Source organism: Loxodonta africana, chromosome X (assembly GCF_030014295.1).
Source record: "Loxodonta africana isolate mLoxAfr1 chromosome X, mLoxAfr1.hap2, whole genome shotgun sequence".
NCBI classification, from domain to species: Eukaryota; Metazoa; Chordata; class Mammalia; order Proboscidea; family Elephantidae; genus Loxodonta; species Loxodonta africana.
The window spans coordinates 16,774,672-16,788,858 of NC_087369.1; the positions used below are offsets into that span (position 1 = coordinate 16,774,672).

Consider the following 14,187-nt stretch of genomic DNA (forward strand, 5'->3'; position numbering starts at 1 on the left):
GCCTGGTGTTTGACTCCAATAGCTCCAAATAAGGCAAAATGAAGGACAAAGCCAGTCAGCGAGCTTCCCCAATTTCCTCCTTTCCCTGTCTCCCACCTACCCCCACCCCAAAGACACCACCTGCTTGTGCACTAGGAAGGAACCTCTGAGGCGTCAGGTAAAGGGCTTTGTTCCCAATTCCCTAGGGAACTGTCTCTGTTGCATTTTGGTAAAGATGCCTCTCTATTATCATAAAGCAGGGTGTTGTTTGTCAGATGATACAGTCTTCTAACAATTCTCCCCTAAACAGCTTGCATCTGAGTGTGATGGCTAAGCACGGGGCCAGTGGAGTCAGACCACCTGGGTTTAAGTCCTACCTTGACCACTTTCTCTGCCCAAAAGACAAGTTACTAAAATGATTTAAATGTCAATTTTCTGATCTGTAAAATGGGGACATAATTATTTTGTAATTATTTTGCTAGTAAATAGTTATTTGTGGGCTATGGTGACCCCCTTTCCTGATGGAAAGTAGGGACCTTAAAGACATCTTGATCCTATTTCAAACGTTCCAGTAACTTTCTGTTGCTCATCAGTCCCATTTCAGCAGTTAAGGTTCAATCCACACACAATAATGACATGGGCAAATTCCAGGGCTTTGATCTGATTTATTCTAGTTGGAAACCCTGCTGATAATTTGCGTTTCTAACAACGTCCCAGGCGATGCTAATGCTGCCGGTTAGGGACCAATTCTGAGAACCACTAGTAGAGCAGTGGGTCTCAAAATTTATTATACATAAGAATCATCTGGAGATCTTATTAAACTGCAGATTGTGGTTCAGTATATCTGGGGTGGAAATGCAAATTCTCAGCAGGGATTCAAACCAGAACAAACTGGTTTGAAGCCCTGAAATCCCACAAACCTAATAACTGAGAGTAAGAAGCCAGACACAAAAGAGTACATTCTGTGTGATGTTTCCATAGAGTACAAAAAGAGGCCAGACTCACACATTGGGTGTTAGGAGTCAAAACCAACCTGAGGAAGGTGGGGCTGACTGGAGGAGGGCATGGTTGGGGGTGATGTTGAGAATATGCAGTGTCTTGCTCTTGGGCTCTGCTTCTCAGTTGTGTTCACTTTGTGGAAATGCATTGAGTGGTTCACTTACGTTGTGTGTGCTTCTCTGTATTGATGTTTGTAGTGGGTTGAATAGTGTCCTCCCAGTATTCATGTCTGCCTAGAACCTCAGAATGTGGCCTTATTTGGCAATAGAGTCTTTGCAGATGTAATCAAGTTAAGATGAGGTCATGCTGGATTAGGGTAGGCCCTCCATCCAGCGGCAGGTGTCCTTGTAAGAAGAGGAGAGGACACACAGACATAAACAGAGAGGAGAAGGCCATGTGTAGAAGCAGAAATTGGAGTGATACGTCTACAAGCCAAGGAACACCAAGGATTGCTGAGAACCACCAGAAGCTAGGAGAGAGGCTAGGAATAGTTCTTTCCCTGGAGTCTTTGTAGGGAGCATGGCCCTGCTGACACCTTGATTTTGAACTTCTGGCCTACAGAACTGAAAGAGGATAAATTTCTGTTCTTAGAAATCACTAAGCTTATGGTACTTTGTCACAGCAGCCCTAGGAAACTGAGACAGTGCTACATTTCAATAAAGAAATCATACAAACAAGTCAGGCATCTCCGAATCTCTTCAAAGCTCCTCTCCTCATAGCTCCCAGAGGAGGCTAGACCATCTCAGGTCCTAGCAGGTTGAGGCCAAAGAGCAGCAGATGTGCTCTTCCCACACTTCCTGGCCGCCTCCTTTGAGGTGCCTGCTCCTCTGGTGCCGGGGGGGGTGGTGGGGAGAAGCAAGGAGGACAGGCAAGCTGCCTCTCTGTTAACTGGAAGCAGATGCCTATGCACTGGCATTTGGCCACCTCTCCTCGTGTCCCCCATCAATGCAGCATTCTCTTTGCTCCCACTCCCAGCCCAGGCTTCTCAAGTTGCGGCCAGCCTGTGGCAGGTGGACGGCCATCTTCCATTCCTCCATGTTGTCCTGGGCTTCTCCGTCACCACACCGCTGCTTTCTAAGTTTCTTCCCCCCATCTGAGTAGCACAGGAGCGTGTGATATAATATGTCACAGCTACTGCCTTGACCCGGTTTTGAGATCATGGCTAAAAACTCTCAATTCTCCTTCACAGGCAGTTCTTTAAGCCCATAGCCCAACTCCTCCCCTTAAGAGGCTCTAATACTCCTGGGCCACACCTTGCAGAGACTTTCAGATGCCTAACACCCAGGGATGACCCCTTCTTCCTTGGGGCAACAGAATTGTTCAAAATATCCAATCCTCAGGAAGCCTGCAAAACCTAGCTATCCCCAGCCTCACACATAAGCTGCCAGAAGAATGAACAAACCAGTCCTAGAAGAAATTCGGCCAGAATGCTTCTTAGAAGGGGGGATGGTGAGACTTCAGCTCATTTACCTTGGGCGCATGCATCATCAGGAAAGACCAATCACTGGAAAAGGACATCTTGGTTGGTAAAGTAGAGGGTCATCGAACATGAGGGAAACTCTAAATGAGATGGGTTGACACAAAAGTCTTAACAATCTACTCAAACATACCAACGATCATGGAGATGGCGCAGGACCAGGCAACATTTTGTTCTGTTGTACATAAGGTGGCCATGAGTTGGAAACAACTTGGTGGCAACTAACAACAAAAGAATCCCAGCTTGCTGTTACCCTGTCCCCGATGCAACCCTGAGTGGCCCTGGGTGGCAGCCTTCCCCCACTGGGAGCTGTAAGTAAGAGTTCTGCCTTTCATGTGTCCGAGGGTCTTGCGCTGTGTCCCACAATCCAAAGAACCCATAATCCTACCTAATATCATAATTATGAAACAGAGTGCAGTGCAGCAAGTCGTCTGCCTTCACTGACGTCCAACTTGAGCATGAAATGCCAGCCTCCCCTTCTAATAGGCACCTCTTATCTAAACTCGTATTTCTACTGGAGCCCCACCCCTTCGCTTTCAGGACAGGAGGGACAGGAAGAGCCTTGCTTCATGAACTTGAACACCCCAAAAGGTTCCACAACTCCTTGGTCTCACATGAAGGGGTCTCACAGCTAGCTAGTGGCAGAAGTAGGACTCAAGTCGAGTTTTGAGACTTCAGAATGCACTCTGCTCTGGTTTTAAGAACTCCTGTTTTTTTTTCCCTCTAACGTTTATTTATTTTGTTGTTGTTGTTGTTGAGAGTATACACAGCAAAATATACACCAATTCAACAGCTTCTACATGTACAATTTAGTGACACTGATTACATTCTAAGACCTACTGGCTTTTAAATTCTCCCTGTTCTCGTCGTGGATTTACTTGTCTTGGATGCTTTAATATCTGTTCTCTCTATAGATAAAGAAAAAAAACAGTAAGCCAGTTGCCATCAAGTTGAGCCCATTCATGGCGACCCCATGTGTGTCAGAGTACAACTGTGCTCCACAGGGTTTTCAAGGCTGATTTGTTGGAAGGAGATTGCCAGGACTTTCTTCTGAGGTGCCTCTGGGTGGACTGTAACCAAGTTAGCAGCCAAGTGCCTTAACCACTTGCGCCACCCAGAGACTCCCTCTCTCTATAGATGCTGTTGTTGCTAGGTCCCATCGAGTGGGTTCTGACTCATAGCGACTCTGCGTACAACAGAATGAAACACCGGCGGGTCCTCTCTACAGATAGCAGGCAATAAGTCAACTGTATCCCCTTCAAAGTAGAAATCCTTTTTGTTTCCCAACTGGAGACAAAACTACTCTAAAGGAAGCAACCTCCCCATCCCATTGTCTTCCAGCACTTGCCTCAAAGGACCTTGACAAGTTGCGCACAAAACCCTTTTCCAGAAACTCTGCCATAGTGGGCTCCCCTGTTTTTTCTATTCTTGTTCCCAACACGTGGCTGCTCGTGCTTATCCTTCATGTTTTCAAATTAGAGCTAATTGTGAGAAATTAACGATAACAGTTACTTGGCAGCTAGGAAGTTTTTCCATTCCTTTCAGGAAATATGCAACTAGGCTTTCCAAAGAAATGAATGCTTAAGTAGTAATCAAGAATCATTCTCTTCTGAGGCGATCTATTTTTAGTTGCTTGGCGAACTGCCCGGGTCACGGGGCTGCAAGCGCGTTATGAAGACCTTACCCTACGAATATGTTTACTTGTTCCTGACGAGGAGTCTGGAAAATGTTCAAGTACTTTTTCATTCTCCCCTTTCCATTCTTCTCCGAAGGTCATTGGTATCTCAAGTCCTCAGACTTTTGGTTTTGAAATCTGTGGTTCTAGAAGCCGTCAGGAAATGGTGATTCAAGGAGTCTGAGGACTTGAGATACCAATCACCTTCGGAGAAAAACGCAAAGAGGCGAATGAAAAAGTACCTGAGCATTTTCCAGACTCCTCGTCAGGAACAAGCAAACATATTCGTAGGGTAAGGTCTTCATAACGCGCTTGCAGCCCCGTGACCCGGGCAGTTCGCCAAGCAACTAAAAATAGATCGCCTCAGAAGAGAATGATTCTTGATTACTACTTAAGCATTCATTTCTTTGGAAAGCCTAGTAGTTGCATATTTCCTGAATGGGTTCAGATGAAATACAGTTTGCCTGAGCTCCAAGTATTCAAGATAAAAACCAATTATTGTTGTTTTGTTTGCTTTTTTTTTTTGCTCTGCCTAATTCCAACAAGGATTTGAAATTACTGGTTTGTTATTCTAAAAAGATCACCTAGTTGGATATAAAGGAGCCCTGCTGGCACAGTGGTTAAGTGAAAGGCTGGCTGTTGGAACACACCAGCTGTTCGGTGGGAGAAAAGAGGTGGCAGTCTGCTCCTGTAAAGATTACAGCCTAGAAAACCCTGTGGGGCAGTTCTACTCTGTCCTATAGGGTCGCTATGAGTTGGAATCAACTCAATGGCACCTAACAACAACAACAGCTGGATATAATCCCCAGTACTCATGGAGCAATCTTTATCCTCTTTATTCAAGTTCTGAAATCATATGAAGCCATGTCTTTTCCTGTGGCATTTATCAAAGAAAAGACAGTTCAAAAGGCACTTCAGCTCTGAACCAAAACACAGGCAAGAGCCTAGCAGAATTAATGATATTTTAGGTAAAACAAAGGAAACTGGAAAAAATCATATTATAATAAATTTCCTGAGATATCTAAAATATTATAATAAAATTGAGAGCAGTGGAGGTTCAGTGGTAGAATTCTGGCCTTCCATGCAGGAGACCCAGGTTCGATTCCCAGCCAGTGCACCTCGTAGGCAGCCATCACTCCTCTATCAGTGGAGGCTTGCATGTTGCTACGATGCTGAACAAGGAGCCCTGGTGGCGCAATGGTTAAGTGCTCAGCTGCTAATTGAAAGGTCAGTGGTTCAAACCCATCCAGAGGCTCCACAGGAGAGATCTATGGGGCAGTTTTACTCTGTCACAGGGGTCGCTATAAGTCAGAATCGCCTCGAAAGCACACATCAGCAACAGCAACAATGATGCTGAACAGGTTTCAGCAGGGCCTCCTGACTAACGCAAATTAGGAGGAAAGGCCAGGTGATCTACTTCTGAAAATCAGCCAGCGAAAACCCTGTGGATCACAACTGATCACGAAAATGGCGTGGGTCCGGACAGCATCTTGTTCCACTGTAGATGGCTTCACCATGAGTGTAGGGCAGACTTGACTCAGTGGCTGTGAACAACAGCAACATAATAAAATTGAGTTAAAATGAATACTCTCTAGACCTCTCCCTTCTGATCCAAAGGTGAAACACAGTCAATGAACATAGTTTTTGAAGTATGTTCCAAAGAAGGTCCCTTCTAGGGGTGGGAGAGCTGAGCTAAGGTGACAGACAGGTGGAGAGGCAGAGCCCCCGGTGGAGACTGGTGGTCCCAGTGTGGAACAAGCCAGCAGGCGCCTGCCATCTGTAATCACTCGGAGGATGGTTGCGCCGGGGCTTGATGAGCACCACCCGAACGAAAGGAGAGCAGAAGGCTAGGGAGAGCTTGGGAAGGAATGGAACAAGGCAGGGAGTCCTAGTGGAATAGAGGAACAGGAAAAGGAGGCAGGGTGATGGGCCAGGCAGAGGCATGGGTGTCAACTCAAGGTCAGCTCTTTGACTTCACAACAAGAACAACTGGTTTTCAGCATAACACTTAGAACTCACCTTTGCAACTTAGCTTAAAATAGCCTTTTTTTTTTTAAGGTACTATGTAGTTCCACAATCTCTTACTTGCAATTGTAGAATCCCCCAAATTCTGAAAACCAAGTGTTTCCCCAAGTTTGATGCAAAGTCCTGTGGCAGCAAAACATGACCAGAACTCATGGTAGGCAATTCTTTTTTTGTGTGTGTAATTTTAAGCTCACTTGATGTGAATAACTTTGCTCTAGAAATAATCAAACTGTTTGATTATGGGAAGTAGCTCCACACCCTGCTGGGAGTGCTGTGTAGGGGACAGTATACACACTGTGTAAGCTTTCTAATATGCAAACAAGTCTGAGTTCTGAAACATATCTGGCCCAAGGGACACGGATAGCAGTTATCCACCTGTAAATGCATTTTATTTTCATCAAGTTCAAGGACCAGGTGAGTGTACTAAATCTAGCTCCCATTCTGATCAAATTAGCAAAGGCTGCAAAGTCAGACCACACGTCTCTTTAGGGAAAGAGAGCGCCTTTTATCACTGTAGAAACTTCTGTGGGCTGAAGCGGGATCTGCTTACCCGTCAGGCACAGCAGCAAGGGGCTGCAAGTTTTCAAGGGCCCGTGACATGTTTCAGACCGAAAAACAAGTATTGTCTACAAAGTATGCAGAAAATCAGCACCATCGAGTCAATTTCAACTCATAGTGATCCTCCAAAGTACACAAAGAGGCCTGTCAGCTCAAAACTAGTAACAGTCAACCACAGCTTAACGCAACTCGCATGAGTCATCTACACACATAACAGTTTAAATCATAAAGACATAGGAAATAATGTATTCCAGAATATGAAATTCAGAACAAAACAAGCCCTTCCAAAAGAGTCTACAGGCAAAAGAAATTATATTTAAAGAGGATATGATGCTAGATGTGACTGCCAAAAGAAATTGTTAGCCACTGTCCAGTCAACTGCAACTCATAGCCACCACATGTGTGCAGAGTAGAACTACTCCATAGGGTGGGTATTCAAGGCTGTGACCTTTTGGAAGCAGATTGCCAGGCTTGTCTTCCAAGGCACCTCTGGGTGGGTTCGAACTGCTAACCTTTTGGCTAGTAGTCGAGTATTTAGCCATTCGTGCCACCCAGGGACTTCTTCCAAAAGAAATAAGTAGCGCTCAGAAAAGTCAAAACTGCCTAGCTGAGCTATTCAGGGCGCTCCCTTGCTTTTGATGATATTGACGCTGATTTTCCAGCACAGAATATGCTGGTGGAATCCCAGAATTGAACCTTGGGCTGAGACTGTTGTAAGGCAGTTATCTAACCTACTGATGAAACGTCCTGTGTTTTCCCAACAAACATTTGTCTGATCAATGAACAGCAAATGCCATTTCAGGATTGAGCTGACCGCTTTCAGAAATCTTTTTGCTTGATTTTTAATACATTTAGTTCTAAATATATAGTATCCGATTGTTAACAGTGTCAAAAGAAAAAATACTTAGAATTATGTAGAAACTGCTGTTTCTGGCATGTGACATCCTGCCCCGTTATTATAGAAAGCGTTGTTTACTAAATCTGGACATACTCCATTACACACATACGGAGTATATAAATTTGTGTGCTTGTAAAAATAGGCCTGTACATGTGCAAGAAGGAAACCAAACCTCTTGTTAACGATACTTTTTAAAATCACAGTTTTGACCTTATAATACTATGCTACTTGCATTAAATTGATAGGATCCTAGGAACTTGAACAATAAAGATAATTAAGCTAAACAATGTCCACTGACACTGAACCTACTCTGACTCATGACAACCCTATAGGACAGAGTAGAACTGCCCAGTACGGTTTCCAAGGCTGTAAACTTTACGGGAGCAGACCACCACGGTCTTTCTCCCGCAGAGCAGCTGATGAGTTCGAAGCACTGACTTTTCGATAAGCAGCTGAGCACTGTGTGGCCAGGGCTCCTGAGCTAAAGAATTAGTGAGCTTTATTTAATATACCTGTATTATGGTTCCAGAATTAAATTCAAATGATGCTAATGCTTACATAGGTTTTGACAATTATAAAACCTTTTTTTCCAAGAATGTACTTAATTTAGGACCTCAGCGACAGAATTAACGCGCATAAACAACAGGTGAAAACATTTGTAACATGCCCTTGCCCTTACTGACTTTGTTAGACTTTACCTAATTTAAACCCTGAGCATGATGTAGCCACAAAAAACACTGAAAACGAGTTCCTGAGAATTTAGAAAACCCCTGCCCCGATTTACAAATCCAATTAGAAAATAGCTTTTCAAGTCATGCTTAACTTGAAACGAAAGGGAAACACTATTATTATTATTATTTTTTACCTAGTCAAAGTAACATACCTCCCTGAAAAGTATGGCAAATGTAATCCCCAAAAGACACCTCTTTCCACAGCCTGGGCCGTCCACTTTCTGAAACTTCGAGATTCTTCTCACGGTCCCCAGTTAATTGAAGCATTCTGATGCCTCTGTTTCTTTGGTTACGGCTGCTGTTGTCCAGTGCGTTCAAGGTTGCCTCGTGTATTGAAATTGCATATCATAAGCCTATTTTGAAAGGGAATCCTAGATGCAAATTGAAAGTGGATACTGGATAAAGAATGATGTAACCCTGGAGCCTCTGCAAACCCTACAAATAAAGAGGGAAATTCTGAACTCTGTTTATGAATAAAGGCTCCTCGTGACAATCCCAGCAGCGACAGGGAGATCGGGTTCATTGACATTTAAGGTGTCTCACTTCAATTAAAGCGAATCATTTCTTGAAAGAAATAAGACTTTAAAGTGTTTTCCCCGAATCTTGGCATTTCATATTAGAAGCACCTTTGTTTGCGGTTCTTTGAAGAGTGCCACGTTTAAGTGGGTTTAGTGAAGGCTTTTTCCTGACAGTGACAAGTGGCTAATCAACTTCAATTGAAAATGACAACATACACACTACATATATATAAGCCCTGGTGGCACAGCGGTAAAAGCACTCAACTGCTAACCAGAGAAAGATGTGGCAGTCTGCTCCCATAAAGATTTCAGCCTTGGAAACCATACAGGGCAGCTCTACTCTGTCCTATAGGCTCGCTATGAGTCAAAATTGACTCAATGGCACACAACAATATATATATGTATTATACACCATGTCACATTTGCTGCTTTAAAGCAAACTTACTAGTCTTTCTATTCCTCGAGGAAATCTTGTCTTATTAGAATGTTACCCATTGCTCAAGTCTGATTTAAAATATTGTGGAAACTAATCTGATATAAATAATCCTTCTGGTCAGTAGAAATGAGGTTCTTGAAATACTCTTAGAGAGTCACTATTTACTTCTTAAATAATAACTGCTAATAGATCTACTAAAACTTGCAAAAAAAAAAAAGCAAAGAATCCTACACAAATTGGTGCAGCCCATGCCATTTTGTTACTTTAAATAATAGATCATTCTTTTAACCACCAAAGACAACGCCAAAGTAGAAATACCATGTGCCTTCTCGAAATACTATTCATATGAATTATCTAGGACGGTTTTTTTTTTTTTTTTTTTAAGGATTGGGAACAAACTCATGTATTTTTACCTGAAACTCCTCCATAGATCTCTTCTGCTATCCTAGCCGCTTCTTTCCTATTTCCTTTGACGATATAGAAATGGGTTAGGAGAGCCAAAAAAACTTTGATTAAAAGCTTGAAGAAAAAAAAGATAGCAAACATTGTAATAAAAATGTTTTTAAAGCCATAGGAAGCAGGAGCATCGTCCATTTTGGCTTACTCTGTATAGGTTCCCAGGACGGCAAAATTTCCCCGAGCTATAATTGGTATCATATGACATCTATTTTAAACCTTCTAGCACTCGGTGCTCCTATTACCGAGAACTCAGTTTGTAGGTTCTAATCTAACTGTGATTTGGCAACTGCGTGTGCTGACATCCATAAAATAAATACTATTTAACCAACAAGATTCACATCCAAATCGTCTTAACACCGAAACCCCTATTTTTGCTACATGACGCTGGAAGGCAGGGTTGGAAAGAGGAAAAGAACTTCGCAGATCCTATGGGCACAAAGGAAGTTATTTGACATTCATACAAAGAAGTGCTGTTAGGGATTGAATTGTGTCGCCCCAAAATGTGTTGAAATCCCATACTATACCTGTGGATGTAATCCTTTTTGGAAATAGGGTTTTCTGTGTTATGTTAATTAAATCTAATCTAATCCCTTCTAAATTATTAAAAGAGCAGATGAGACACCGCAGCAGGTCCACCCAGGGGAAGACAGATGCCCTGTGAGGATCACCAAGGAACCCAGGGATGCCTCGGGCTGTTGGCAAGGGAGGAATTGACATGTCTTGGAGACCCTGGTTTAAGGAGCCCTGGTGGCACGGTGGTTAAAGTGTTCAGCTGCTAACCGAAAGGTTGGTGGTTCGAACCCACCAGCCGCTCTGCAGGAGGAAGACGAGGCAGTCTGGTCCCCTAAAGATTACGGCCTTGGAAACCTTATGGGGCGGTTCTACTCTGTCCTGTAGGGCTGCTACGAGTCAGAATTGACTTGATGGCAATGGGTTAGGTTCTGATTTAGACTTTCAGCCTCCAGAGCTGTGAGAAAATAACATTTCTGTTCTCTAAAGCTACCCACTTGTGGTATTTGTGTTACAGCAGCCCTAGGAGACTACGACAGGCGCAAAGACACCCTGTGCTCTTAATGCAACATCTTTTTTTAATTTTTTTATCGTGTTTTAGGTGAAAGTTTATAGAGTGAATTAGTTTTTCATTCAAAAAATGGAAACACAAATTGTCCTGTGGTATTAGCTGCAATCCGCACAATGTGTCATTATTCTCTTTCCCTTTCCACCCCAGTTCCCCGTGTCCATTCATCAAGGTTTCCTATCCCTTCCTGCCTTCTCATCTTTGCTTTGGGGCAGGTGTTGCCTCTCTGGTCTCTTATACTTGATTGAACCAAGAAGCACGTTCCTCACATGTGTTATTGTTTTCTGGGCCTGTCTAATCTTTGGCTGAAAGGTGGACTTTGGGAGTGGCTTTAGTTCAGAGTTAGCAGGGTATCGGGGGGCCATAGCCTCAGGGGTCTTCCAGTCTCTGTCAAACCAGTATATCTGGTCTTTTTTTGTGAATTTGAATTTTGTTCTATATTTTTGTCCCACTCTGCCCGGGACCCTCTATCGTGATCCCTGTCAGAGGGGTCGTTAATGTGAAATTTTATTCCCTGTAACATTTCATTTTCTCTTCATTCTGATGTTTATGGAAGCGAAAGCCCAAATCTAAGGTGTAACCAGTTCCAAACGACTGTCTACTTGAAAGCAGTATTGACTAAAACGCCCGTCTTGGATGTTGTTCCAAGCAGAATGTCACACTGGAAGCATCAGACCACTCGCCGAAATGCACTTTCATCCACAACAAGGCCCAGCAGCAAGGCTCCTGATCATGTTCCATTTGAAGTAACAGTGAAGGTCACGTTGTTCAGTTTTTGAAAAAAATGTGGGCTGTCCCCACATAATGAAGATAATGAAATGGATGAAAAAAATGTCCCAGGTCCTCGATGAAGGACCCAAATCATCTAGGACTCCCCCCTCCCCTAGCTGGCCAGTGTTCACTTTTACCTTTCACCGTTCAACATGCACCAGCTGGCCAGTACAAGTGCAATGGAATGATTTTGACTTTCCTTGCCATTCTAGGTCTTTCTTTCATTCTTGGCTATATTAGAATTTTCTAAATTTCTACAACCTATTGAAAAAGGCAAGCCGAAATGAAATTCTAAGAGCAGATGAAGTTAAATCTTCTTATATAATAAATGCTTCATGCAAAAAAAAAATGGAGCCCTGGTGGCACAGTGGTTAAGAGATTAGCTACTAACTGAAAAGTTGGCAGTTCAAATCCACCATCTAGCTGCTCCACAGAAACCCTATGGGGCAGTTTACTCTGTTCTGTAGGGTCGCTATGAGTCAGAATCGACTTCATGACATTGGTTTTTTTAATGGGTTATGCAAAAATAGGATACTCCTAGCACTCAGGCAAATTTGAAGGACTATTGTTCAAAAGGCTACATATGAGAAAACAACCTTGAGCTGCAATATCCAGCTTATCCAGCTCACTGTTTCACAGTACCATAAAGCTCTTGTATTGTTCCGCTCTCAAGGAACGGGTATTAACATATAAGCTTTCCTTTACCGAGCTTAAATGACCTGGTAGAACGCCAGTATACAAAAATAACCAGAGGAGCCTAAGTACTTTAGCTCTTTTCATGTTTTTCTTTCTTCAGCTGTACTCTAAGAAGGCAATCATTTGCTCTTGTCAGACTAGTGATGTATATTGTACTATACATTAGTCAACCTTGTTTTGGCCTTTTCATTCAAAATAGAGCTGTCCTTTCTATGTTTTACATACCAGAAAAGTTGGTATCTTAGGGTTCTCCAGAGAAACAGAACCAGTAATACACACACATGCACACTCACACCCCCACATTTATTTTGAGGAATTGGCTCATGGAATTGTGGTAGCTGGCAAGTCCAAAATCCGTAGGTCAGATGACAGGCTGGAAATTCTGGCAGTTGTAGGTCCCCAAATAGGTGCTTTAGGTACGGACAGAGAAAAGGGAATTCTGGCAGGATGTCTATTTGTAGTCTGGAGGAAGACTCCTCCCTCGGAAAACCTCCAGTTTTGCTCTTAAGGCCTTCAAATTATTGGACAAGGCTCACCTATAGTGGAGGGTGATCTGCTTTACCTAAGGTCAAAAGATTTCAATGCTAATCATGCATATTTCATAGCAACATTTAGACCAGTGTCTGATCCAACAAATGAGCACCATAGCCTAGCCAGCTGTCATAAAATTAACCACCACAGTTGACCATTATTAGCTTGCCTTTTTTAAGGATGTCTCTACGGTATTCCCCCCTCATCCACAGGGGATACGTTCCAAGACCTCCCGTGGATGCCTAAAAGCAGGGATAGTACCAAACTCTATGTATATTATGATTTGTCCTATACATACATACCTATGATAAAGTTTATTTTTAAGTTAGGCACAGTAAGAGATTAACACTAATAATAAAATATAACAATATACTGTAATAAAAGTATGTGAATGATGGAGCGGGACAGGGTGCGATTTCACCTCGCTGCATACTCCTTAAACATTTCGAACCGTGGCTGACCACAGGTAACTGAAACCGCAGAAGGTGAAACTGCAGATGAGGCGGGGCTACCGTTTACTTCAGAGACCACATTTACTACATTGGAGCACCACATCTGAGATGAGCCCAAAAGGCTACTGACGAAGGATGGCTAATGCATGTTATCTTTTACAGGAGATGAAGTCATCTACAGCACCATGGTTCCTCAGCCACAGCACCAATGACATTTTGGGCCAAACAATTCTTAGCTGCGAGGGCTGTGCTGTGCATTATAGAAGGTTTAGTCACATCCCAGGTTTCTACCTACTGGATGCCAATCCCTCACCCAGTTGTGGTGGCCAGAACTATCTCCAGACATCGTCAGATGTCCCCCTCCAGTTGAGAACCCTTGAGCCATAGCCAAATAAAAATGAAAAAGTAAAACCAACTTCCCAGAGCGACTACAAATCAACACATTCTGTATAGCACTTGAATTGTCCTAATTTCATATGCAAGAATGAAGCAACGTAACAACATCTATTGTTGTTGTTAGGTGCCATCCAGTCAGTTTCGACTCATAGTGACCCAGCGAACGCAACACTGCCCAGTCCTGTGCTGTCCTCACAATCATTGCTATATTTGAGCCTACCGAGATAAATGTTCCAGTGTTACCAAAAAGAAATAATTTGCTATTTCTCTCTCAAATAGCTCATAAGATATAAAGTACATGGTAGTTTAAAGATGTATTGTCTGCCTCATGAGGTAATTCTCATGCAGTGAAGGACAAGGGCTTGTTTAAATCAGGAAACAAGGGCACAATTTGAACTTGCTATTCCATGAGTACAAGAGAGAATATATTCTAGAAAGAAAAAATGGCATATCTGAAGGATATCTCCTGTTTACTAATAGATCAACCAACACATCAAATTCCACTGAG

General features: G+C 43.0%; 1 protein-coding gene across 3 annotated transcripts in view; it reads right to left on the reverse strand.

Annotated features, from left to right (window-relative positions):
* Positions 1 to 9,890, reverse strand: part of ASB11 (ankyrin repeat and SOCS box containing 11) — a 34,448-nt gene extending 24,558 nt beyond the window's left edge. For 2 of the 3 annotated variants that reach the window (XM_003415979.4, XM_003415977.4), the window contains exon 1: positions 9,710 to 9,890. In XM_003415979.4, coding sequence (XP_003416027.1) covers positions 9,710 to 9,890 — 181 coding nt within the window. Of the gene's footprint in view, positions 1 to 8,494; positions 8,610 to 9,709 lie in introns of those variants that run through there. The other variant, XM_003415978.2, reaches the window with a different exon arrangement.
* Between the last annotated feature and the right edge of the window lie 4,297 nt (positions 9,891 to 14,187).